Source organism: Hyperoodon ampullatus (genome assembly GCF_949752795.1).
Source record: "Hyperoodon ampullatus genome assembly, chromosome: 1".
In the NCBI taxonomy this organism is placed as follows: Eukaryota; Metazoa; Chordata; class Mammalia; order Artiodactyla; family Ziphiidae; genus Hyperoodon; species Hyperoodon ampullatus.
In genome coordinates, this window is record NC_136914.1 from 129,296,446 (window position 1) to 129,321,419 (window position 24,974).

The 24,974-nt window shown below is 37.2% G+C and overlaps 1 protein-coding gene across 3 annotated transcripts in view; it reads left to right on the top strand.

Annotated features, from left to right (window-relative positions):
- ELF2 (E74 like ETS transcription factor 2) overlaps positions 1-24,974 on the top strand; it is a gene marked incomplete at both ends in the record, with an annotated part of 65,764 nt that overhangs the window by 12,232 nt on the left and 28,558 nt on the right. For all 3 annotated transcript variants that reach the window (XM_079702798.1, XM_079702800.1, XM_079702799.1), the window contains one exon: positions 1,737-1,902. In XM_079702798.1, coding sequence (XP_079558924.1) covers positions 1,737-1,902 — 166 coding nt within the window. The remainder of the gene's footprint in view (positions 1-1,736; positions 1,903-24,974) is intronic.

The window sequence follows — 24,974 nt, forward strand, 5'->3', positions numbered from 1 at the left end:
GTGACCTGTATTTTCTTTCAAGAATCTTATAGAATCTTCTTTTTGTTCCCTGATTGTGATATTTCACAATGGTGTGCCTCAGTGTAGGTCTCATTCTTTATTTGTTTATACTAAACACTTGGTAGACCGTTTCAAATGGGCAGCTCATATCCTTCAGCTCTAGGAAAATTTCTGAAATTCTTTCATTTCCTTCCAACCTCCCCCGCCCCTGTCTCTGGAACTCCTGTTATTCAGATATTGGTCCTCCTGGACTGGTCCTCTAATAGTGTTCCTGTTTCTCTCCCTGTGACTTTTTGGGTTTTTTTGCCCCGAGGCATGTGGGATCCTAGTTCCCTGACCCCCTGCATTTGAAGAGCAGTCTTTTTTTTTTTTAAATGTATGTATTTATTTATTTATTTTTGGCGGCGTCAGGTCTTAGTTGAGGCACGCAGGATCTTTCACTGTGGTGCGCAGGCTCTTCATTGTGCTGTGTGGGCTTCTGTCTAGTTGTGGCACACGGGCTCAGTAGTTGCTGAGTGCGGGCTCTCTCCGTGTGGTGCGTGGGCTCAGTAGTTGCGGCGCAGGCTTAGTCGCCCCACGGCATGTGGGATCTTAGTTCCCCAACCAGGGATTGAGCCTGCGTCCCTGGCATTGGAAGGCAGATTCTTAACGACTGGACTGCCAGGGAAGCGCCCCGCTTTTCTCCTATGTCTTTTTTTCTCTGGTTCCTGGAAGACTTGCCTCAATTTTATTCTCCATGCCTCTTTTTTCATTTCAGCTATTGTGTTTTTAATTTCTAAGAACTCTTTATTTTTTTAATGTTCTTTATTAAATTGTATTCTGTTCCTGTTTTATGGATATAGCTTCTCTTATCTCTGTGAAAAATATGAATATATAAATGTATATGTATGTAAATGATATGTTTTGTGTTAGAGGCGTTTCCTTGGGTGTTTCCTTGGGTGACAGTAATACTTGGCTGTATGCTCATGATTAAAGGTGGAGGATGAAAAAGCTGATTGGGAACTCTATTTTTGGTACAGCACTGATACTAGCAAATGTGCCTTTATACCTCAAAGATGCTCTTGTTTTTCTCTCTCCAGAAAGTAACTCTCCAATCTTCTGCTGAGGTGGGGAAGGGCCCGTTGCCTAGCATCATGGAGGAGGGAGCAGGTCTAGGAATAAAAGTGCTTTTCAAACAACTTTCATGGAATCTTCCTTGTTTTAACCCCCCTCTTCTTTGTCCGTCACCTCCTGCTCCTCTATTTCCAGAAGTAATTGGTATTGCCTTCTGTGGATTCTCCGGTGTAAAGTGTGTTGTGTCTCATTTATTTTTTGCTGCCAGGCTATGATTTGGCTTTCCTGGGTCTGCTAAACCACTTAATAATATTCATCCATCCACTATCAGTCTTCCAAGATTTTGTTGCTCTTATCTCTTCTTATGAGTTTATGTCTAAAAAAGTCTTTTATAGCATTTTAGTGGGCTTTCATGAGAGAGTGAAATTATATGCATGTTTTTAATTTGCCATCTTAATCCTAAAGCCCTGATGATTTAAAATGTTTAATATGTCTCACCTCTTGAGACGTGAAAAGATTATTAAAATTAGCCCTTTTCATCTCTCACTTTGGTTTTTACATTCATATTTATAATACATGACACTTGTTTGAACTCCTTGAGACTATATGAACTCAAGGATTTATAAGTGAATCCAGAATTTGTGAATAAAGAGGTTGATTGTTTTTTAAATTTGCTCTTGTAGGAAAGTGGAAAGGTTTCTGAATATCCAGCAGTGATTGTGGAACCAGTTCCAAGTGCCAGATTAGAGCAGGGCTATGCAGCCCAGGTTCTGGTTTATGATGATGAGACTTACATGATGCAAGATGTGGCAGAAGAACAAGAAGTTGAGACCGAGAATGTGGAAACAGGTAGACATCTCATTAATTGTTCATTATTTATAACTTTCTCATTTTGTAAGTGTCAACATTACTATTGCCAGTTGAATAATATACTGAAAAACCTCTTTTTAATGCTATTTAGTATAGCTTGGAAACAAGTGAAATATCTCTTGTTTAAGGGAATTTATATATATAAAGTTCTACATTATAATTCTTTGAAGTCCAACAGAGTCTCATATCATGGACCCTAAGGACAAAATTACAGACCCATAATAATAAAACAATTTTTGTCATTTTTTTTTTCTGGGGGTGGAAATATTGACTAGTTGTTATTTATTTGTAGAAGTCAATAGACTAGTATACTAGATTTTTTTTAATTCAAAAAATAAATACAGTTTTCTCATTCCATAGTAGATTAGAGTTTCTTTTAACCAATATCGGAGCAGTATGATTTCTTTTTTCCTAGGTCAGAAGCATCTTTGTAGTAGTCTATCAGATTCCTCTTTCCTTTTTGTCTTCTTAGAAATTTTGGTATTTCAATATGTCTGTGGTGAGATAACTGTATGTTTAATTGGGCATTAGTATGTATAATTCTTGGAGAAACCTTTTCATTTTTGCCATTGACCATAAAGAAAAAAGAGTTTTTTACCAGAAGGATTATAATGACAATTTTATAATAATAAACATTAAATTTATCTGTATCAGTTAATAGAGAAAAAGAATCCTTATATTTGGCTTACAATCCTAATACAAATTCTTAATACTTTAGATAAATTTCTTTAAATGTAGCAAAGTCTCATGATGAAAAATTTTGTGTATTTGATGGCTTTCTGCCTGTTGAGGCCCAGTAGCACTCCCTAGTTCTTTTTTTTTTTTTGGTTGAGCTGAGGGGTTGGAAGTTACCTTGCTCTTTGGAGCAGTGATGACAACAGTGCCAGCAAACCCCACGTGCAGTGGTAATCTAGTCATTTTATCGAAACAGGTAGCTAAACACTTCATAAAGTCTTTGTGATTGTAGTCTGGAGTGGTACTTGATTTACAGTGCAAGTGGCAGGAAGATAACGTATGTTTTCTTTTGAGAGTTTGGAGAGCTTTCCAGTCCGAAGCTAGAAGGTTAGTGGTAGAGATGAATTTTCTTCTTGAGGAAAAGAATAAGAAGAACTTACAAAAGTATTATGCAGGATGATATCTTGAAGTAGATATTGTAACTGATTTTATTATAGGAGTATAACTAAATAGAAAACTAATGGGACAAGAAAAAAGCATGATAGCTTAAGTTGAATGAAGAAAGTAGAACTGATTGAAATTTCTGGAAAATGTTCTGATCAAAAAAAAAAAAGGGAAGACTGATTTTGGTAGCAAATTGGAAACTGAAAAATGAAAACTACAGTGCCAAATTTGCGTCAGTAGAAATTTAAATTCATGTTAAAATACCAGAGCATGTTGACCAAATCTTATTCGTTGTACACTTGATGGTCAGCAGTTCATTAATTTAAATTAATCTGGTAAAAACAATTCCAAATAGGAAGCAAATATAATCCATGTAAGGGATTTTATTTTCTTCGTCTTCTTGAACTCTCTGAGGGTGATGATATCATTTGCAGGGCAAAAATATGAGTGATTATAATATTGAAAAAGAGGATGTACAAAGTCTGGATAAAAGAACAATTACTTTTGTGGTATTTTAAAAGTAGCTTTTGAATACTTGATAATGTTTTTTAGGTTTATTTTTCTTCAACACTAAAAGGAAATTTTGGTAAATAACTTACATTATTCTAAAATAGTCTAAAAGTAACCTGAGAAGTTCATCTTACATTTTCTTTTTAATTCCATTCTGGCTCATGGATTTTTTAAAACCCACTTTACCTCTAAAATCCATATTACTTCTAAAAACAAGACTAGTGTAGTGTAGCTATTCTTGGCTCTCCTGATAGAAGAACACTGTAAAATGCAGAATTCAGATACAGCTCTTTTAAAGGCAATGCCAAATTCAGACTGAAAACTACTTGCTCGTACATCCGTAATCAGAACAGTTTAATACACTCACATTTATTCATCATAAGGCCTGCAGAACTTGGAGACTACAATATACTAATTTATTTAAAAATAGCATGGCTCATAGTAACTTAGTAAGATTGTTAATATACATAGTTTAGTTTAGAATCTGTTAATCTGAGCTTAATTTTGTTTCTACTTAAAGACTAAAATGCATTTTTAAATGAGTTGAAATATAAATAAATTTTCATTCTCCTGATACCTAGAACCTATGTAGATGAAGAAAGGTTGTTATGACTTAATATAATGCATATTTCCTTTTAGGTAGTGGATTAGGATTGGGTTCATTTCTTGTGGTGATAATAAATTTTTAGCTTAAATCCCAGATATATGTAGGTTTTGGAGAGGAAGATGACTGGGAAGTAAAGGAAAGGAATATTTATAAGATGGCTACAGCAGTTTCTGTTTGGTGAATTGGTGGAAATGAGATCTGTAGAGAATAAGATTTCCTTTTGTACGTCTAGGAAATATTCCCTGGAATGCTCCTACATTATAATTTAGATTATATTAGTCTAAAAAGTGTTCATAATTATATTTATTGATCTGTTATATCAGTTCTCTGCATGTTGTCATTGAAGTTTTTTTTTCTTTTATTCCTGTATACCCATGCATATATATCCATACCAGAAGCAGTATTCATGGTGTCATCCAGGCAGGAGTACTAAAGTCATATAATGATGTACATTTAGCTGGCTTCATTATTTTGTGTATAAAATGATTTCTTATTTTGTTAGTAGTAATTATAGGCTATCTTGCTTCACTTTCTTATAGACTGAACATCTACATTTCCCTCACAGAGCTTGTGTGTAATAGTAATCCTCTCTTAAATTATATAGGAAAAACCAAGTATATTTTAAAACTTTAAAAATAGACATATTCATCTAAACCTGTAAATTGCTTTTTGATAATAACTGAAGTTTAGTAATCATAAAGAGCCTTTGAGGAGTAGTAACGAAGCATGCATGAAGGGTGGTCTCGACTCTGGCAGGCCGAAGTACCTCTGCCAGTGGCTGCAGAGTCCAGCAGTTTCTGGAGGCCTCTGGAGAGTGATGTGGTGAGTTGGGGGTGAAGAGGAGTCTCTTGGATTCCCTACTAAGATGTGGAAATTCAGTTTTTACGTTCACTCCTTAAATATATATATATATATAATATTTATATTATATATATATAAATTTTAATGAGTTATTACAGATTTTAATGAGTTTAATTACAGATTACCATGTAAAAAGTAACAAGTTTATACCAATGCAATCAATAATAGATAAGTTTTGCTGGAAATCTTTTAAGACTTGGCTGCAAAGATTGAGCTGTTGAGAATCTGCTTCTTCATCTTGCACCTTAACTTAAACTATATTTATCCTCATAACCTTCCACTTTAATTTATGAGAATATATCAATAAATACTTTGTATTTGTTATGTGCTGGGGCACTGTGTTCAACATGTTTTTTTTCCCTCAAGGTGGTAGTAATTTATATTTTGTGGAGATAAAATGTATATATTATAATCAAAATATAAAGCAGTGTAGAATCAGTTGAGCACCATTTACAAATTCAAAGAAATTTTCAGAAGAGGAAAGTTCAATTTACAGCATTAGGGAGTGTTTTAGAGAAAGGAGGAGGACAAATGGTAGGATTTGGTTGGGCAGATAGCAGGTAGGCGAAAGGCACGTAGACTGAGGGAAATATAGGTAACAAATGGGTGGGGTGTAGAACTTTGAGATATGTTTAGAAGATACTGAGTAAATAAGATATTAATAGGAGGTTCCGTTAAGAACTGTGACTAGATTGTGATTTGAACCTAAGGGTTAGTAATTAGCCATATAAGACACAAAGATTTGGAAGGTTTTGAGTAGAAAGTACTAAGTGATTAGTATCTCAGTAGATAGAGCATGAATTGTAGGGAAAAGATGAGGCAGAAAGACTAGCTCTTGTAGTATGTATGACTCAGGGATGGCTTGAGAAGTATTAAAACAAGGTAGAAGCAATAAGAACAGAAGTGGCTTATATAAGCACTTCTACTATGTAAGATCTAATAAGACTAGGCATGATAGATTAGGGGAGAAACATAGATAGGTAAGGTATTACTCAGTTTTTTGACCCTAATAATGGCGAAATTATCATAAAAGGTTTTGAGGAAGGCAAGACTGGGGAAGCAGATAAGTTTGATAATAAGCATGTTGATTTTGATTTGAAGCAGAGCATCAAAGGGGAAATAATTAGGTATTTAAAGATGTACAAATGTATGTTCAGTGCCCCATCACAAAAGAGAGGGCATATTCAAATAAGGATAATTTAAGGAATGTTTTAATAAATGGCTAGTTACAAATGTGTCGGCAAGTGTAGGGTAACCATAAGTGATGCGGTGGTACTCCAGAGCTAGCAGTAGCAGAGCTGTTTCTGTCCTTTGGCCCAGGGGCCAAACAGAGGGAAGGGTTACTGGAACCCAGAAGGAGAGCCCTGGAGAGGGGGTTACCTTGAGAGAATCTGGGACCTTTGGTCAAAGGACATAGCTGACTTGAGGGCAGTGCCACAGAGAGGGAGCCAGGGAAGTCAGCCTCCTGGGACAGAGTGAAGGGTGGAGTATAGATCCGTAGGGGTAAATGGAAGGTTATCTAGTACAACTGAAGCTTAGTACAGAAAGGTCAAGCAGAGACCAACTTGGGATCATCCTCACTGAAGCCATGGAAACAAATGAAAACTCCAAGGGGAAAGGAACTTGAGAGATTTCCCCAAGGGGAAGATTTTTAAATTCTATATTTGTCACTCTGTGATAGAGAACAAAGGACACAGAATTAAGAAATTAACTTTAGGGAATGTTTACATTTTGAAGACAAGAAGAAGAGACAAATAGTAGTCAAATATAATAAAAAATCCTGGGTGACTAATCCTGAGCTTAAATTTTTTTTTTTTCTTTTAAGCCTTTTAAGTGGCTCTCTTTAGTAGGAAAGGGAAGACTATTGATTGGGTTAGTTAGTCCTGGTTTCAGGTTTCCACCTTATCACTTACTTGGCAGTATTTAACTGTTTCAGAGTCTGTCTCACTGTCGTAAAATAGGAATTCAGTGTTGTGAGGATTATATAAAATAAACTTATAAAGCACAGCGCTTGTGATGTAAGTGCTCTGTAAGTGTTCCTTAACTTCATTAAAACCTTTCCTTGTGCCTTCAGATATGGAGAAGGTCTTTTATACATTAAAACAACATTTGTTTAATACTTCTCTGTTGTAGTTTTCTCTTTCCGTTCACTTTGACTTTTTAAAACGACAAATGTTTTATACCTTAAGTCTTTTCTTTTTCCTCCTCATTCCTTCCTTAACTTACTGTGCTCTGGGATCTGCATTTATCATTCTCCTGAAGCTCTTTGTTTATCAGATTTCCAAGTCCACTCCTCTACCAAATTCATTGACTCACGGAATCATCCAGAAGTAGAGCCTTTTAAATCTGGCCTTCTTATCTACAGAAACACTGTATTCTAGCAGTTTTCCTTTCTGCCCTTCTCATGGCTGTGCTATTTATGCTTCTGAGCTTTTGCTCAAATATAGTTTTCTATCAAGAATGTCTTTAAGTATTATCCATTCCTTCAGGCCCAACCGCATGAAGCTGTCCACAGCAATTGTGGCCTACGTTAAACACTCCCTTTCCTGATCTTCTGTGAGACCATCTGGATTTAGACACATGATCATTGACTTTCTTACACTGTTCTTACACTGTGTGTATACTCCTTTAGTTTTCAAAGTGAGCATACAAGCCCCTGAGTACAGAGCCCATATTTTTATTTTGTTGAATATAGCATATAATACAGAGTTTAACACATAGCTGTTAAGAAATACAGACTGAAGCAAATTGAGTTTTGACTTAGAATTGCAGTATAATGAAGAAGCATCTATGTAAAATCTTAAATATGTTTTTTTTGTTTATATGCTAAATATTGAATACCGTAGGGTTATTTAAAATATAAAAAGGCAGTCATCCAAAAAACATAAATATGGTCATCCAAAATATATCAAAGCCATAATGTTGTCACACTTAGATTAACTTCATCTTAAAATCACAGTAAGTTTTAGTCATTCTTGCTTACACCTAAATTTGATTTTTTTTTAATAATAAAAGCAATACGTGTTCATTGGAAAAACTGGGAAGTATTACAAAGAATAAACAGTGAAAATCACCCATAATCTTACCAGTGAGGGGACAGTAACTACCACTTTTCTAAATTTCCCGCTGGTCTTTTTTTAATGTATGTTTTAAGCATAATTAACATCATGTTACATAATACATGTAGACTTATTTATTAATCTTTACTAACAAACATTGGCTCAAAGGGATCTGGTAGCTTCCTACTCCTCTCTTCTGCTCATTGGGAACAGGATTTTGGTTTTTAACCAAGTATCAAAACATAAAAGGTTGGTCTTATTAGTTAAAGTAATTATCAAGAGAACTTAGAAAACTTTTTTTTTTTTCTGATCTACAAAATTGTGTTTAGAGGTTAGCTGAAAAGATAGATGAATGATAAGAATTTTTATATACTTCAACAAGAAAGTAGTGCTTTTTTTAAATAAATGAAAGTTCAGGTTTTTGAAATGCAGTTTTAAAAAATAAAACCAGATTTCTATTGAAAAATAAGATAAGGAACCAAATTTCTTTCTTGAAGACTCTCAAGACTAGGTTGACCTCATGATGAGCTGTGATAACTTTTGTATGTGTTATACCATCAGAAATCCTCCCTGTGGCACAAAAGGACTCTTTTAATTAGAAAATATTGTTGCCACAGGGAGGTAGAAGATCGACATGAAAAACTGGGGATCTGAAAAGGAGCCCCTACCCTAGGATTACCTGAAGGTGAAACAGATTGAGCCAGAAGGAAGACAATGCTGGTAGGTTGGTCTTTAATTTATTAAGAATGTTTGCAATTTTACATTTAACTACAATGATTTCAGCTATGTTTCCGTATTTTTGTTTAAAGGGTGACAACGATCCCTCCTTGTGGAGGGAGAAAGATTATAATAGTATTTTTCCCCCTAAGGAATCTGCTTGCTGTCTAAGTTAATCCCCTGCCGTGTCCCTAATATCTGTTTCGTCTATAGACAGAACTCTAGGTCTGTCTCCCGCCTTCACTTCCTTCGAAGTTACCACTGACTGAACATCTTCAAGTCTTTTTTTTTTCAATTTGTGTTATTTCTGCCTCTAAACTATACTTTTTCCTAAAATAATTTTTTAAGAAGTGTTTTCTTTCAATTATCTATTTTCTTGAATTTAGCCTGGTCACTAGTTTTCTAAAAAGGTAAAATGTGAATCTTAAGTTTATTTAGTTTTGATTCTAGAATTGTGTGAATTATAATTATACTATTATTTAGATTAGTTGGAAAGCCTTACTAGAGAGAAGTTTTTAATATTTTATTAACAGTATTTCATTTAAGATGCCATCAGTTGTAAGAAACGTTATTTTTAGACCACTAAAAGAAAAACCTGCTGGCAATTACAAATTTTAGGATATCGTCAATTGTAAAATACATCCTGATTTCAGAGATGTCAAAATGTGAAAAAATGTATGTCTTAGAGTTAATGAAATATGTTATCATGCAATTCTGAATCGTCCTGAAATTCCCATTATCTGGGAATTGGATATTAAAGTATCAGGTTCATGAAAAATGGAGGTGAGTTGCAGTTGTGGAGTCCCTGCATGTGCTGAGTATGATCTCTAAATTCTTTACTGTCGTTTAAGAGGGGGTATTTAAAAAACCATCTAACTATACTGTTTAACAGTGTACAAAGTAACCATATAAGGTATTAAATTACGGAGGGTATAGAAGATGAAAACGTATTTTAATAAGATGCTTTTACTTAATCAGTAGGTCGAGCTTGGGAATTACCTGGTGGTCCAGTGGTTAGGACTCGGTGCTTTCTTGGGCCCTGGTCAGGGAACTAAGATCCCACAAGCAGCACGGCCAAAAAAAAAAAAAAAAAAGTAGAGTTTTATCATAATTGTCAGTTTTTAATTGGATTTTGTGATCTAGAAAGAAAATGAAATGAAGCTTCTTCTGCTTTCTAAACTATCATTTTAAAACAGGATCCTTCAAGGGCTCTTTAAAGTAGCCACTGATTTTTAGTGCGCCTTGAATATATCTTTTACAGATTATTAATTATGTGAAGGAGAGTGGCCAAAAGCAAAGAACTACCCTGTCAATTAATAAAACAAATGAAAAGGAATGATTTTAAATGGTATTTGTATACTTCTCAGGAAACATCTATTTTATATAAAAGGAAAGATAAGTATATCCAGACAGTTGATCATTAGAGGATATTTGTTTAACTTGGGAAACTAGTAGCATTCATTCCTTTGCACTCAGACTTGTTTTTTTAAACACTAATTAACTTCCAATTTTATATATAACAAACAGTGTGTCTAAGTAATACAGTTTTGTTAATTCAGACTGAGGACAGGGCTAAATACAGATTATATGAAATTTTAAATGAGTAGCACACAAGGTTATAAGTGTTGCCAAGTCGGGAATAGCTCAGACTTCTTAGATATACAAACAGGAATGCTTTAAAACATGTCTCTAGGCAAATCCATGCATTGATTCCTCAACCAGCTCTTACTGAGCACCAGCAGCATGTCAGGCTCAGCGGAATACCTTGTGGGGAACCCTGTCTGTGTCCTCACCAGGCTTTCAGCTTCGTGGAGAAGATGAACAGTCAAACACGTTGTTACAATAAAATGTGATGAGTTAACGTTGTGATAGGATTAATGAAAGGTTTAGAGAGTATACAGTAGGGGAATGGCCAGGAGGTCAGAGAATGCCTCCCTGTGGAAGTGACATTTAAACAGGTTTGAAGGGTCTGAAGCAATTAGCCAAGCAGAGAATAGCATGTCTGAAAGTCTGGAGGAAGGAGAGCATGGCCTATTTGATTTGCAGAAAGGAATTCAACATGGCTAGAATATGGATTATGAGAAGGAAAGGGGATGAAAATGAGGCTAAAGAGGTAAAATCTTAACTGGTGAGGACTCTGAAAGCTTTGTACCTGTTTTTGGGGGCCTTATCTAAAGGGCAGTGGGAAGCCTTTTAAGAGTTTTAAACAAAGTATGTTTTTTATACAAATTTTGTTGTTTCCAAAATACTGAGTACTGTAAAATGAAAAGTAAAGGAAGACAATCAAAGCATTACCTAAAATAAAGACTGAACTCCTTAGCTCCTCATTCACAGTTCCCTAATTTTAAGCTAGTTGACTATTCTTATTCATTTTCCACTAAATTGTCGGCCTCTGCAGATGTGGGCTATAGATGTGCTCATTGCCCATACTAAGCTAAAAGTTACAGAGATTAAGGTATTTGTACAACTAGAGTTTCTTTTTGGAATCAAAAGGTGGGTGCTTTGGTATAATGCTGTTTCAGGAGAAGGAATCATTGTCCCTAATGCATCCCCCATGCCCCTTTGCAAACTTGGAAAAGGGTCTATACGTTTTCTCAGATTTGTGAAGGGGCCCAAAACTTAGAGGAGGTCAGGAACACTTTTAACACGGCTATTAACTGTTAACTTTTGTGTGTTTTTAAAATCTTTTTATATTGTGGGCTTCTTTGGCCATATGGTGAAGCCTGTGGACCTTCTCTCAGAACAATGTTTTTAAATATATGAAATACCTAGGATTGCCAAGGAACCAAATATATTGAAATGTAGCTTTCAGACTATTTTTAATTGTGACATATTAATACATATGTTTCTTTAATAATGCATTAAATAATGAGATCTAGTGGCAGACCTAATTTACTGCTGTAATTTCTAAGTAGTGACCATAAAGTATATTTTGAGATGTATGTAACAACTATAATATGATATGAAAATATTTTATGATTTCTGTTAGTCGTGAGTCAACAGATACTGTGAAAACTACTGTGGTTTGTACTTTTGTTTAAAACTAAAGTGCTAAATTTCAGTTGGAATCTGAAAAACAGTTTTCCCAGATCTCATCCATGTCTTATTTTACCTGTACTCCATATTCTGCCTTATTTCTGCTTTCTTTCCTTAATAACTCATAGTAGGGATCTGAATACAGTTTTATGATCTCTGATAAGGAAAAAAAACCTCTCAACTATATACTGGTAGTTTTTCATGTCACTTAATGGATTGACTTAATTTAACTTCTTTTAAAAACATTTTAATGTTTGAACATTAAGTACATTTCTTTAAAGCCTCATCTAATATTTTATGACCTTTTTGTTGGCTTGAGATCCCTTCTATTTCCATGAGAAAAATTTCTGTGGCCAGTGGCTCTCAGAATTGAGCATACATCAGAATCATCTGGAGTGCTTGTTAAAACACAGATCACTAGCCCCACCTCCAGGATTTGTGACTTAGTGAGCTGGAATTCAAGAATTTGCATTTTAAAAAATATAATTTTATTTATTTATTTATTTTTGGCTGCGTTGGGTCTTTGTTGCTGCACACGGGCTTTCTCTAGTTGCAGCGAGCGGGGGCTACTCTTCGCTGCGGTGCGCTGGTTTCTCATTGCAGTGGCTTCTTTTGTTGTGGAGCACGGGCTCTAGGCGCGCGGGCTTCAGTAGTTGTGGCACGCAGTCTTAGTAGTTGTGGCACACGGGCTTAGTTGCTCCATGGCATGTGGGATCTTCCCAGACCAGGGCTTGAACCCGTGTCCCCTGCATTGGCAGGTGTAGTCTTAACCACGGCGCCACCAGGGAAGTCCTGAGAATTTGCATTTTTAACAAGTCCCCAGGTGATGCTGATGTCAATACTGCTGGCCCAGGGATCATACTTTGAGAACCATTACCTCGGCTGTTGGGAGTGATAGCACCAAAAGAGAGCTTCTTCCATCGTGAGAACTCAGTTAATCCTGTAGTTTCTTACTGTGTATAGTATACCCATCACAAAGATTGCTGTTGTGGGTGAAGAGATACTAAAGTTCTTTCAGGCTTATATGAGGTGTTGTAATGCATTGCTGCTGTTAATTAATTCACCAGTAAACATTCATTGAGCATCTGCTATATACCAGGCACTATTTATTTATTTATTTTATTTTTAAATTTTTATTTATTTATTTATTTTTTATTTTATTTTATTTTTTTTATTAGTTTCTGCTTTATAACAAAGTGAATCAGTCATACATATACATCTGTTCCCATATCCCTTCCCTCATGCATCTCCCTCCCTCCCACCCTCCCCATCCCACCCCTCCAGGCGGTCACAAAGCACCGAGCTGATCTCCCTGTGCTCTGCGGCTGCTTCCCGCTATCTATCTACCTTACGTTTGGTAGTGTATATATGTCCATGCCTCTCTTTCGCTTTGTCACAGCTTACCCTTCCCCCTCCCCATATCCTCAAGTCCATTCTCAAGTAGGTCTGTGTCTTTATTCCCGTTTTACCCCTAGGTTCTTCATGACATTTTTTTTTTTTTAATTCCATATATATGTGTTAGCATACGGTATTTGTCTTTCTCTTTCTGACTTACTTCACTCTGTATGACAGACTCTAGGTCTATCCACCTCATTACAAATAGCTCAGTTTCGTTTCTTTTTATGGCTGAGTAATATTCCATTGTATATATGTGCCACATCTTCTTTATCCATTCATCCGATGATGGACACTTAGATTGTTTCCAGCTCCGGGCTATTGTGAATAGAGCTGCAATGAACATTTTGGTACATGTCTCTTTTCGAATTATGGTTTTCTCAGGGTATATGCCTAGTACTGGGATTTCTGGGTCATATGGTAGTTCTATTTGTAGTTTTTTAAGGAACCTCCATACTGTTCTCCATAGTGGCTGTACCAATTCACATTCCCACCAGCAGTGCAAGAGTGTTCCCTTTTCTCCACACCCTCTCCAGCATTTATTGTTTCTAGATTTCTTGATGATGGCCATTCTGACTGGTGTGAGATGATATCTCATTGTAGTTTTGATTTGCATTTCTCTAATGATTAATGATGTTGAGCATTCTTTCATGTGTTTGTTGGCAGTCTGTATATCTTCTTTGGAGAAATGCCTATTTAAGTCTTCTGCCCATTTTTGGATTGGGTTGTTTGGTTTTTTGCTATTGAGCTGCATGAGCTGTTTATAAATTTTGGAGATTAATCCTTTGTCAATTGCTTCATTTGCAAATATTTTCTCCCATTCTGAGGGTTGTCTTTTGGTCTTGTTTATGGTTTCCTTTGCTGTGCAAAAGCTTTGAAGTTTCATTAGGTCCCATTTGTTTATCTTTGTTTTTAGTTCCATTTCTCTAGGAGGTGGGTCCAAAAGGATCTTGCTGTGATTTATGTCATAGAGTGTTCTACCTATGTTTTCCTCTAAGAGTTTGATAGTTTCTGGCCTTACATTTAGGTCTTTAATCCATTTTGAGCTTATTTTTGTGTATGGTGTTAGGGAATGATCTAATCTCATACTTTTACATGTCCCTGTCCAGTTTTCCCAGCACCACTTATTGAAGAGGCTGTCCTTTCTCCACTGTACATTCCTGCCTCCTTTATCAAAGATAAGTTGGCCATATGTGCGTGGGTTTATTTCTGGGCTTTCTATCCTGTTCCATTGATCTATCTTTCTGTTTTTATGCCAGTACCACACTGTCTTAATTACTGTAGCTTTGTAGTATAGTCTGAAGTCAGGGAGCCTGATTCCTCCAGCTCCGTTTTTGGTTCTCAAGATTGCTTTGGCTATTCGGGGTCTTTTGTTTTTCCAAACAAATTTTGAAATTTTTTGTTCTAGTTCTGTGAAAAATGCCAGTGGTAGTTTGATAGGGATTGCATTGAATCTGTAGATTGCTTTGGGTAGTAGAGTCATTTTCACAATATTGATTCTTCCAATCCAGGAGCATGGTATATCTCTCCATCTATTTGTATCATCTTTAATTTCTTTCATCAGTGTCTTATAATTTTCTGCATACAGGTCTTTTGTCTCCTTAGGTAGGTTTATTCCTAGATATTTTATTCTTTTTGTTGCAATGGTAAATGAGAGTGTTTTCTTGATTTCATTTTCAGATTTTTCATCATTAGTGTACAGGAATGCCAGAGATTTCTGTACATTAATTTTGTATCCTGCTACTTTACCAAATTCATTGATTAGCTCTAGTAGTTTTTCGGTAGCATCTTTAGGATTCTCTATGTATAGTATCATGTCATCTCCAAACAGTGACAGCTTTACTTCTTCTTTTCCAATTTGGATTCCTTTTATTTCCTTTTCTTCTCTGATTGCTGTGGCTAAAACTTCCAAAACTATGTTGAATAAGAGTGGTGAGAGTGGGCAGCCTTGTCTTGTTCCTGATCTTAGTGGAAATGGTTTCAGTTTTTCACCATTGAGGACAATGTTGGCTGTGGGTTTGTCATATATGGCCTTTATTATGTTGAGGAAAGTTCCCTCTATGCCTACTTTCTGCAGGGTTTTTATCATAAATGGGTGTTGAATTTTGTCGAAAGCTTTCTCTGCATCTGTTGAGATGATCATATGGTTTTTCTCCTTCAACTTGTTAATATGGTGTATCACATTGATTGATTTGCGTATATTGAAGAATCCTTGCATTCCTGGAATAAACCCCACTTGATCATGGTGTATGATCCTTTTAATGTGCTGTTGGATTCTGTTTGCTAGTATTTTGTTGAGGATTTTTGCATCTATGTTCATCAGTGATATTGGCCTGTAGTTTTCTTTCTTTGTGACATCCTTGCCTGGTTTTGGTATCAAGGTGATGGTGGCCTCGTAGAATGAGTTTGGGAGTGTTCCTTCCTCTGATATTGTTTGGAAGAGTTTGAGAAGGATGGGTGTTAGCTCTTCTCTAAATGTTTGATAGAATTCGCCTGTGAAGCCAGGCACTATTTAGAGCATGGGACTAGATCAATAGACAAGAGGGGCAGTGTCTGCATTCATGCAATACTTAGACTCTAGTGAAGAAAACATGTAAATTCACCATAGCGTAAAATTGCTTTGTCACAAATCAGAATACATAAATTAACAACTCCTGAGATTGTTGTTTAGAGTTAATATTAGCAATTAAGTTAAAATAATAAATTCGTGAATCATTTCTTTTCAAGCAGTTGAAACAGCAGATAAATTCTCCCTTCTCCTCCTCCATATGTCAGTCTTTAAGTACAGTTGAGATAATGGTAAACTTAATATTTATCATGTACAAAGTACCTATTCTATGCACAGTACTGCTCCTAGGGAGTAAGTGATTCATAGTTGAATAAAACATGGTGGCTGGCCTCAAAGAAGGTTACCAACTAAGCTGAGAAAAACAAGCATTTGAGGAAATAATAGTATGAAGTAGATAGGGTTGGGGAAAGGTGAGGAAAGACAAAGAATTGCCAGGTATAGTAGTTAATTTATAAGTTCCAGATTGCATTATTGCTATTGTAATGGGTCATATTTAAATTTTATCATAAGGGCATAGTTGACTGTTAAGGCAGAGGGGTTTAGGGACAGAGAAGCAAGTCAAATGGAATTAAGCATTCCTAAATCTCACTTTTTTAAAAAAATGTGTGTACAGTACCATCAAAAACATGAGTGACTTTCCCATTCACAAAAAATAAGGGGACAGTGCTAAGAAGTAACAGTGTTTGCGGTGGTTAGTTACAATTTGGTAATGGGATTAGGAGATGAGGTAGGACTAATTTTTATTTAAAATTTTTTCTACATTTCTGTAATTTTTTTTCCATTGAGTATATCAAGGGAAGAAGGAATGTAGCCGGTTTCCTCTCTTTCCATTAGACATTATTAAGGTGTAGAGTACCAGTTTTTATAATAGATATCCCATATTCTCCAAGTTTATGTTCAGCATTTGGTCATAACTGGATGTTTGATTTCTTTTTACTTTGTAGATCAGCCAAAATACATACATTACTTAAAAGGAATGAACAATTAAATCTTTAAATTTAGCGAAAAATGCTTTTCATATGTTTTCTATAAGACTGAGTCATGATAAGTAGTAGTTATCCTCCAGGACTTACTTAAGAATATATTTGAACAGTATGAATTATTTGTTAGCTAGAACTTAGAGATTTTCTTATCACTAGATGAGCTTGCAAAAGATGACCCTAGAAAGTTTTACATCAAAAAAAAGGAGTTATGTCTCTGGTTAGCAAAATGGGACTTCTTGGTGTGCATGGTGTTTGACAAGACTTTTAGGAGAATCTGAATCCTGGTTTTTTTGTTTTTGTTTTTTTAATATATATATATATCACCTTTCCCCTCCTGCAACTTAATCCTCATAAAATAAAGATTTAGAATAATAACTTACAATGAAAAAATTCTTTTGAAGAGGGAATCAAGGATTTGGTTCAAGAGGAGAAAGAACTCAAACAGGTAGCATCTATTACTATTTGGATTTACAACAGTAAGCTTTAGCCGTTTGGTTTGGAAAAAACAATGCTGGCAGAATCACATTTGTTTTAAATTCCATTGCTACATTACAGGCCTGCTTAGGAGGCCCTCAGAAGTGCCAGTTATCTATTTGAGGTAAGAAGACACCGATTATTATGTCTAGGCTTCATCTGCAGGCTATGTTCTGGGAGGAGAGGCCTCCACACACAAAAAAGGAAGAACTTTTGGTGAACCTCATCCATGGGAATAAAAGTAAGGGGCAGAAGCCAGTGCATTCAGTTTACCAACTCACAAAGGGAGTCAGGAGTTTTTCAATAGAATTAGTAGCAAGCACTTTAACAAAAAGAATCCCTATATACTTGTTTTTGGCGGCTGCAAGAAATGGGGAGGCTAATGAAAGACTAGTTAATTCTACAGTTAATCTTAGGGGAAACAGAATCCCCAGAGATAGAATAGTTGAAAGGAGAAGAAAGCAGACTGAATTTCCTTCCAAGGAAAGAAAAGAGCTTGAGGAGTTGCCCTGGCTTTGAGGCCATTTGCGAGGTTATCCGAGGCTGCCCTTGGTGCGTGTCGCACTTTTTTTGTGTGGGCTAGAACAAGAAATTAGATGTAGCCTTGACTGTAAAGGAACTTGTTTCTATTGGGGAAAATATATAAGAAAACAACTCTTTATAACCTAAAGACTGTTGTGAGAGTGCGGAGGAGAGAGCTGTTAGCTCCTATAATGGAAAGTTCATATTTTAGCTGAGCCTGGAAAGATAAGCTTTCACTTGGGAAGTGTTAAAGAAAAAAAATTCAATGACAGTCATTAAAGTACAGTAAGGAAGACTTTATTCAAGGTTGGGGGGTGCGGGTATTGTGAGAAGTCGTCATTTCCACCCTTTTGTCCCTTACCTCCTAGTACATTACCAAATCATGTCAGTTTTACCTTCAAATGTATCATAAGTCTACCAATTTCTTTCCAACTTTATTGCTACTAGCCTAGTCCAACCTGTAGTTATTTTTTATATGAGCTACTGCTTTGGCCTTTGGCCTTCTAATAGGTCTTGTGTTCATTCCTGCCCATCACCCCCAGAACCCCAAGCAACCCATTCTTCACATTGTAGGCCAGGTGATTTAAAAAATATATTGGGTTGGCCAAAAATTTCCTTTGGTTTTTAAGTAAAAAGACATTTTTCATTTTCACCAAGAACTTTATTGAACAATGTGTTCACCTCCACTACCTTCTGCCATTTTTCAGGTAACTTCATAATTCCATCCTCCCAAAACTTTTTATCTTTTTGAGCAAAGAACTGTTCCAGGTGCCTTTTACAGTCTTCCAGGGAATCAAAATTTTTTCCATTAAGAGAATTTTCTGAAGACCGAAATAAATGGAAATCCGTAGGTGCAATGTCTAGTGACTATGGCAGATGCATCAGGACTTCCCAGCCAAGCTGTAACAGTTTTTGCCTGGTCATCAAAGAAACATGCGGTCTTGCATTATCCTGATGCAAGATTATGGGTTTTCTGTTGACTAATTCCGGATGCTTTTCATAGAGTGCTGCTTTCAGTTGGTGTAATTGGGAGCAGTACTTGTTGGAATGAATCGTTTGGTTTTGCGGAAGGAGCTCATAGTAGAGGACTCCCTTCCAATCCCACCATATACACAACATCACCTTCTTTGGATGAAGACCGGCCTTTGGTGTGGTTGGTGGTGTCATTTCGCTTGCCCCACGATCTCTTCCGTTCCACATTATTGTACAGTATCCACTTTTTTTTTTTTTTTTTTTTTACGGTATGCGGGCCTCTCACTGTTGTGGCCTCTCCTGTTGCGGAGCACAGGCTCCAGACGCGCAGGCTCAGCGGCCATGGCTCACGGACCCAGCCGTTCCGCAGCATGTGGGATCCTCCCGGACCGGGGCACGAACCCGTGTCCCTTGCATCGGCAGGCACACTCTTAACCACTGCGCCACCAGGGAAGCCCCCAGTATCCACTTTTCATCGCCCATCATAATTTGCTTTAAAAACGGAACGTTTTCGTTACGTTATCGCATGCGGCAAGATGGTCAAGAAGGTTTTTTCCGCTTAACTTACGTGGAACCCAAACATCAAAGCGATTAACATAACCAAGCTGGTGCAAATGATTTTCAACGCTTGATTTGGATATTTTGAGTATGTCAGCCATCTCCCGCGTGGTATAATGTTGATTGTTCTCAGTGTCTCGATTTGTTCGCTGTCAAGTTCAGCTGGTCTACCCGACCATGGAGCATTGTCCACTGAGAAATCTCCAGCATGAAACTTCACAGACCACTTTTGATACGTTCCATCAATCACGGCACCTTCTCCATACACTGCACAAATCTTATTTTTTGAGTTTCAGTTGCGTTTTTACCTTTCTTGAAATAATAAAGCATGATATGCCGAAAATGTTGCTTTTTTTCCTTCCATCTTCAGTATTAAAATCGCTACACAAAAATTCACCAATCTTGATAATTTTTTTTTAAATGCATGCTGATATGAGAGCTGTCACAATACAGTCTAACAGAATTGTTTTGAATGAATTTAAAGACAACTAAGCGCTACTAGAGCCATCTTACGGAAAAAACCGAACGAACTTTTTGACCAACCCAATATGTATAAATTGAATCATGATATTCCCTTCCATAAAACCTTCTAGTGGTTCTAATTGCACACAGTATACTGGTCAGGATTTTTAACATGGCCTTCAAGACACTGAATAATTGGGCTCTCCTCTCATCCATCTAGAGACAGTAACAGCAATAATAGCAACAAAAAACAGAACCCTAACATTAATATTTCTTTACTGTATTGCCAGGAATAGTTCTTAGAGCTTTATACAATAATAGATTTAATACTTTCAGCAATCCTAGGCTGAATAGCCTTTCTAAGGCTAGACATCTATTTATGTGGTGGAGCAAGGACTTCAAGTCAGCTAGTACATCAGCTAGGGCTCCAGAGCCCAAGCTCTTAAGCATTATACTCTGATGAATTACACAGTACCCTCACCCCAGACATACACACACACTGTTGTCTTTTTGCCTTTCCATCAATCCAGACTTTACCTTCCCAGGGTGCTCTTGTATGCTGTTTTCTTTCTGGAACATACTGCTTTTCATTTTTCAGCTTTTCATTCCTGGTCATCTTTTGGGTATCAGTTTGAAAGTCACTTTCTCGGAGGGAGATAGGGGCTTTAGCTGATACTCTTCAGTCTCAACTAGGGCTGTTCTGTTATTTTCGTCAGAGACTTGCATTCCCTTTTCTTTTTTGGTTAGCACCTACAACTTGTGATACAGTAAACTCCCATGATGAAGTAGTAAGTAATTCTAAAAAATTCAAATCACATAAAAATGGCATTCTTGTGAGTTTAATAAAACGACCCGAGTCAGTCTTTGTGGAGGAGGAAAGTCGTGTGTGGAATGGGTTCCAGGATTCAGAATAAGGTATCCAAGTCAGTCTGAGGTCAGACTTTGGTGGTTTGGTGCCACCTGCTGGTAGCTGTGTAGTCCAGTGACTGCTGTGGGAGATGGGAGCCAATTCCCAGTTAAAATTTATCAGAATTCATGTATTCATGAAGTTTTACTTTATTCTATTTGTGTTTATTGTTTAGTCTTTCCACTCAATGCTTCATAAGTCCAGAGACCATATGCATTGTGTTTACTGGTATTGCTCAAAGCCAGGCACCAAGTAGGTTTTGAATAACGTATTTGTTGAATGAGTGAGTGAATCAGAAAACATCATGAACCGGAACAGAATTTCAGAAATTTTGTATTTTATTTAGAAACTGACAAGTAATGTAGTTTAACTGGAGATAAGGCTTTGTAGAGGCATATGGTTGAGAAAAGTAAGCCTAGAAAGATAGAGTGGAACCAGATTTTGGTGGCCTTTGAATTAAATAGTTAGGAACTGTGTGAAACATGATCTGGAGAAGATGAGAAGTGAAAAGGACATTTATTTTAAGCAACTAGAGCATACTAAAATAATAGAAATAGAAGGTCTGGCTTCCAAAATACTAAGTTGGGGGGTAGGTTAGGGAGTAAACTAAACTTTCAACCAATCTAACAGAAAGGCAACAAAGAGCAGAAAAAAACTATGGAAATACAAATCATAAATCAAGACAGTAGGGACTTCCCTGGTGGCTCGGTGGTTAAGAATCTGCCTGCCAATGCAGGGGACGCGGGTTTGAGCCCTGGTCTGGGAAGATCCCACATGCTGAGGAGCAACTAAGCCCGTGTGCCACAACTACTGAGCCTGTGCTCTAGAGCCCGCGAGCCACAACTACTGAAGCCCATGCACCTAGAGCCTGTGCTCTGCAACAGGAGAAGCCACCGCAATGAGAAGTCCGTGCACCGCAACGAAGAGTAGTCCCCGCTTGCTGCAACTAGAGAAAGCGCACGTGCAGCAGTGAAGACCCAAAGCAGCCATAAATAAATAAATAAATGAATGAATGAATGAATGAATAAATAAATAAATAAATAAAACATTTATTTAAAAAATCAAGACTGTAGAAATAGTCCAAAACATCAATTATATTAAAATTACCAATTGTGATCTTAACACGAGTCTGTGCTGTTTTTAACAGATACACAAAACAAAATTAAATTAAAAGAATGGAAAAATATATTTATCAGAGAAATACCAGATAAATCTGCTGTAATAAAGTAGAATTCAGGGTGCAGATCTTTAATTGGGACTAAGAGAGGCTCTTCAAACTGCTAAAAGGAACAGTCCAGAAAATATAATCATCATAAACTTATGTGCATCTAACAACATTGCCTTGAAATATCATTTAAAGTAAAAACTTTCAGGAATTCCCTGGCTGTCCAGTGGTTAGGACTCTGCGCTTCCACTGCAGGAAGATCCACTAAGATACCGTAAGCCACATGGTGCGGCTAAGTAAGTAAGTAAGTAAATAAATAAATAAAGTAAAAACTTTCAGAATTGCAAGGCGAAGTGGACATGTCTACAAAACTGGGACTTCAAAACACCTCTGTTGGGAAACACTAGTCTGCCATCTCCATGGTCTGCTGGCTTTCTGAATAAAGTCATATTCCTTGCCTCAAAAAAAAAAAAGAAAAAAAAACTCTGTCAAAATTGAAAAATCAGGCAGACACAAAATTTAAAATGACATCAAAGAATTGAACCACAGGATTAACAAATTTTATAAGCTGGAGATCTATAGAACACTGTAGTTAACTGAATAAAATACAACTTTGTACATTTTCTTTTTCCAGTTATATACAGGTCAGCTTTTAACTGTGTACTATGTCATAGAAGAATCTCAACAATGTCTGGAAAATCAGTGTCATTCAAAATATACTGTTTCATCATAATGCAACAAAGTTAGAAATCAACAATGAAAAGACAACCAAAACACTTATAATTTTGGCAACTAAAAACTCACAAATTGGAAATTCCCTGGTGGTCCAGTGGTTAGGACTCGGTGATTTCACTGCCGTGGGCTGTGGACCTGGGTTCAACCCCTGGTCAGGGAACTAAGATCCCGCAAGCCGTGCAGTGTGGCCAAAATAAAAATAAAATAATAAAAACTCACTAATTAGGGCTTCCCTGGTGGCGTAGTGGTTGAGAGTCTGCCTGCTGATGCAGGGGACACGGGTTCGTGCCCTGGTCCAGGAAGATCCCACATGCCACGGAGCGGCTGGGCCTGTGAGCCATGGCCACTGAGCCTGCGCGTCTGGAGCCTGTGCTCTGCAACTGGAGAGGCAACAACAGTGAGAGACCCGCGTACCGCAAAAAAAACCCCCCAGAAAACAAAAAAATACCCCTCACTAATTAATGGATGAAAGAGGAAATGAAATTTATAAAATATTTGTAGCTAAATAACAGAGCACTGCATGCAAAAATTTTAGATGTGCCTTAAGCAGAACTCACTGAAAATTTTTTTTTTTTTTTTTTTTTGGGCAGTACGTGGGCTTCTTTCTCACTGTTGTGGCCTCTCCCGTTGCGGAGCACAGGCTCCGGACGCGCAGGCTCAGCGGCCATGGCTCACGGGCCCAGCCGCTCCGCGGCATGTGGGATCTTCCCGGACAGGGGCACGAACCTGTGTCCCCTGCATCGGGAAAGGTTGATAAAATGAGTATCTGCTCAACTCTAGATGTTAATAAAGGACCAACAGAATCCAAATTGAGTAGAAGAAATACTAAGTCTATATTAATTAAATAGAAAATAGAACAGAATAGATTATTAATACCATAAAATTAATAAAAATGGATGAATCTCTATAAAGACAGATCAAGGAAAAATGAGTACTATTAAAAACAAAAATACAGGGCTTTCCAGGTGGCGCAGTGGTTGAGAGTCCGCCTGCCGATGCAGGGGACACGGGTTCGTGCCCCGGTCCGGGAAGATCCCACATGCCGCGGAGCGGCTGGGCCCGTGAGCCATGGCCGCTGAGCCTGCACGTCCGGAGCCTGCGCTCCGCAACGGGGGAGGCCACAACAGTGAGAGGCCCGTGTAACGCAAAAAAAAAAAAAAAAAAAAAAATGACCAACAGAATAGAGAGTTTAAAAACCATAAGAAAATACTATAAACAACCTATTGCCAGAAAATTTGAAAACCTACAAAGTGAGCAACTAAAAAAATACATATATATATATGTATATATATATAAATTACAGCTGACTCAAGAGGAAATAGAAAACCTAGGCAAATTAATAACCATTTAAGGTCTTTAATTTTACATATGCATTCCCTCATTCAAATAAAATCTATCAGACCCAGTTCTATTTCTAAAATTTCAAGGGATGCATAATCCCTATCATGTACAAACTGTCATAGAAAACAGTAGAAGAGGGAAAGCTTTTCAACTCATTTTATGAAGCTAGTATAACCTTAACCTTAACACTGATCTAGTATAGAAAAAGAAAATTTCTTGCTGAATTTATGTATGATCATAGCTACAAATGTTCTAAATTAAGAATAGCAAATTAGGACTTCCCTGGTGGCGCAGTGGTTAAGAATCCGCCTGGCAATGCAGGGGACATGGGTTCGAGCCCTGGTCCGGGAGGATCCCACATGCCACGGAGCAGCTAAGCCCGTGTGCCACAACTACTGAGCGTGCGCTCTAGAGCCTGTGAGCCAGAACTACTGAGCCCACGTGCTGCAGCTAGTGAGGCCTGCGTGCCTAGAGCCCGTGCTCCACAACGAGAGAAGCCACCGCAATGAGAAGTCCGCGCACCGCAACGAAGAGCAGCCCCCACTCACCACAACTAGAGAGAACCTGCGCACAGCAACGAAGACCCAATGCAGCCAAAAAATAAATATATTTTTTTAAAAAAATAGAAAAATAAAGTAAGTTATTTCATGGATGGAAAAGCGTTAAAAAAAAAGAGCAAATCAAATCCAGCACTCATTAAAAAATACGTAATGACTAAATGCATACTAGAAAGGCAAGGAAGGCTAAATATTAGAAAATTTATTAATGTAATTTACCATATGAATAGATTAAAGGAGAAAGCCCATATTATCATCTCAGTAGATGCAAAGACATTTGCTAAAATTCATCATCTTCTGAAGATAAAGACTCTTAATCTGGGCTTCCCTGGTGGCTCAGTGGTTAAGAATCTGCCTGCCAGTTCAGGGGACACGGGTTTGAGCCCTGGTCCCGGAAGATCCCACATGCCGCGGAGCAGCTAAGCCCATGCGCCATGACTACTGAGCCTGCGCTCTAGAGCCCGCGAACCACAACTACTGAGCCCACGTGCCACGACTACTG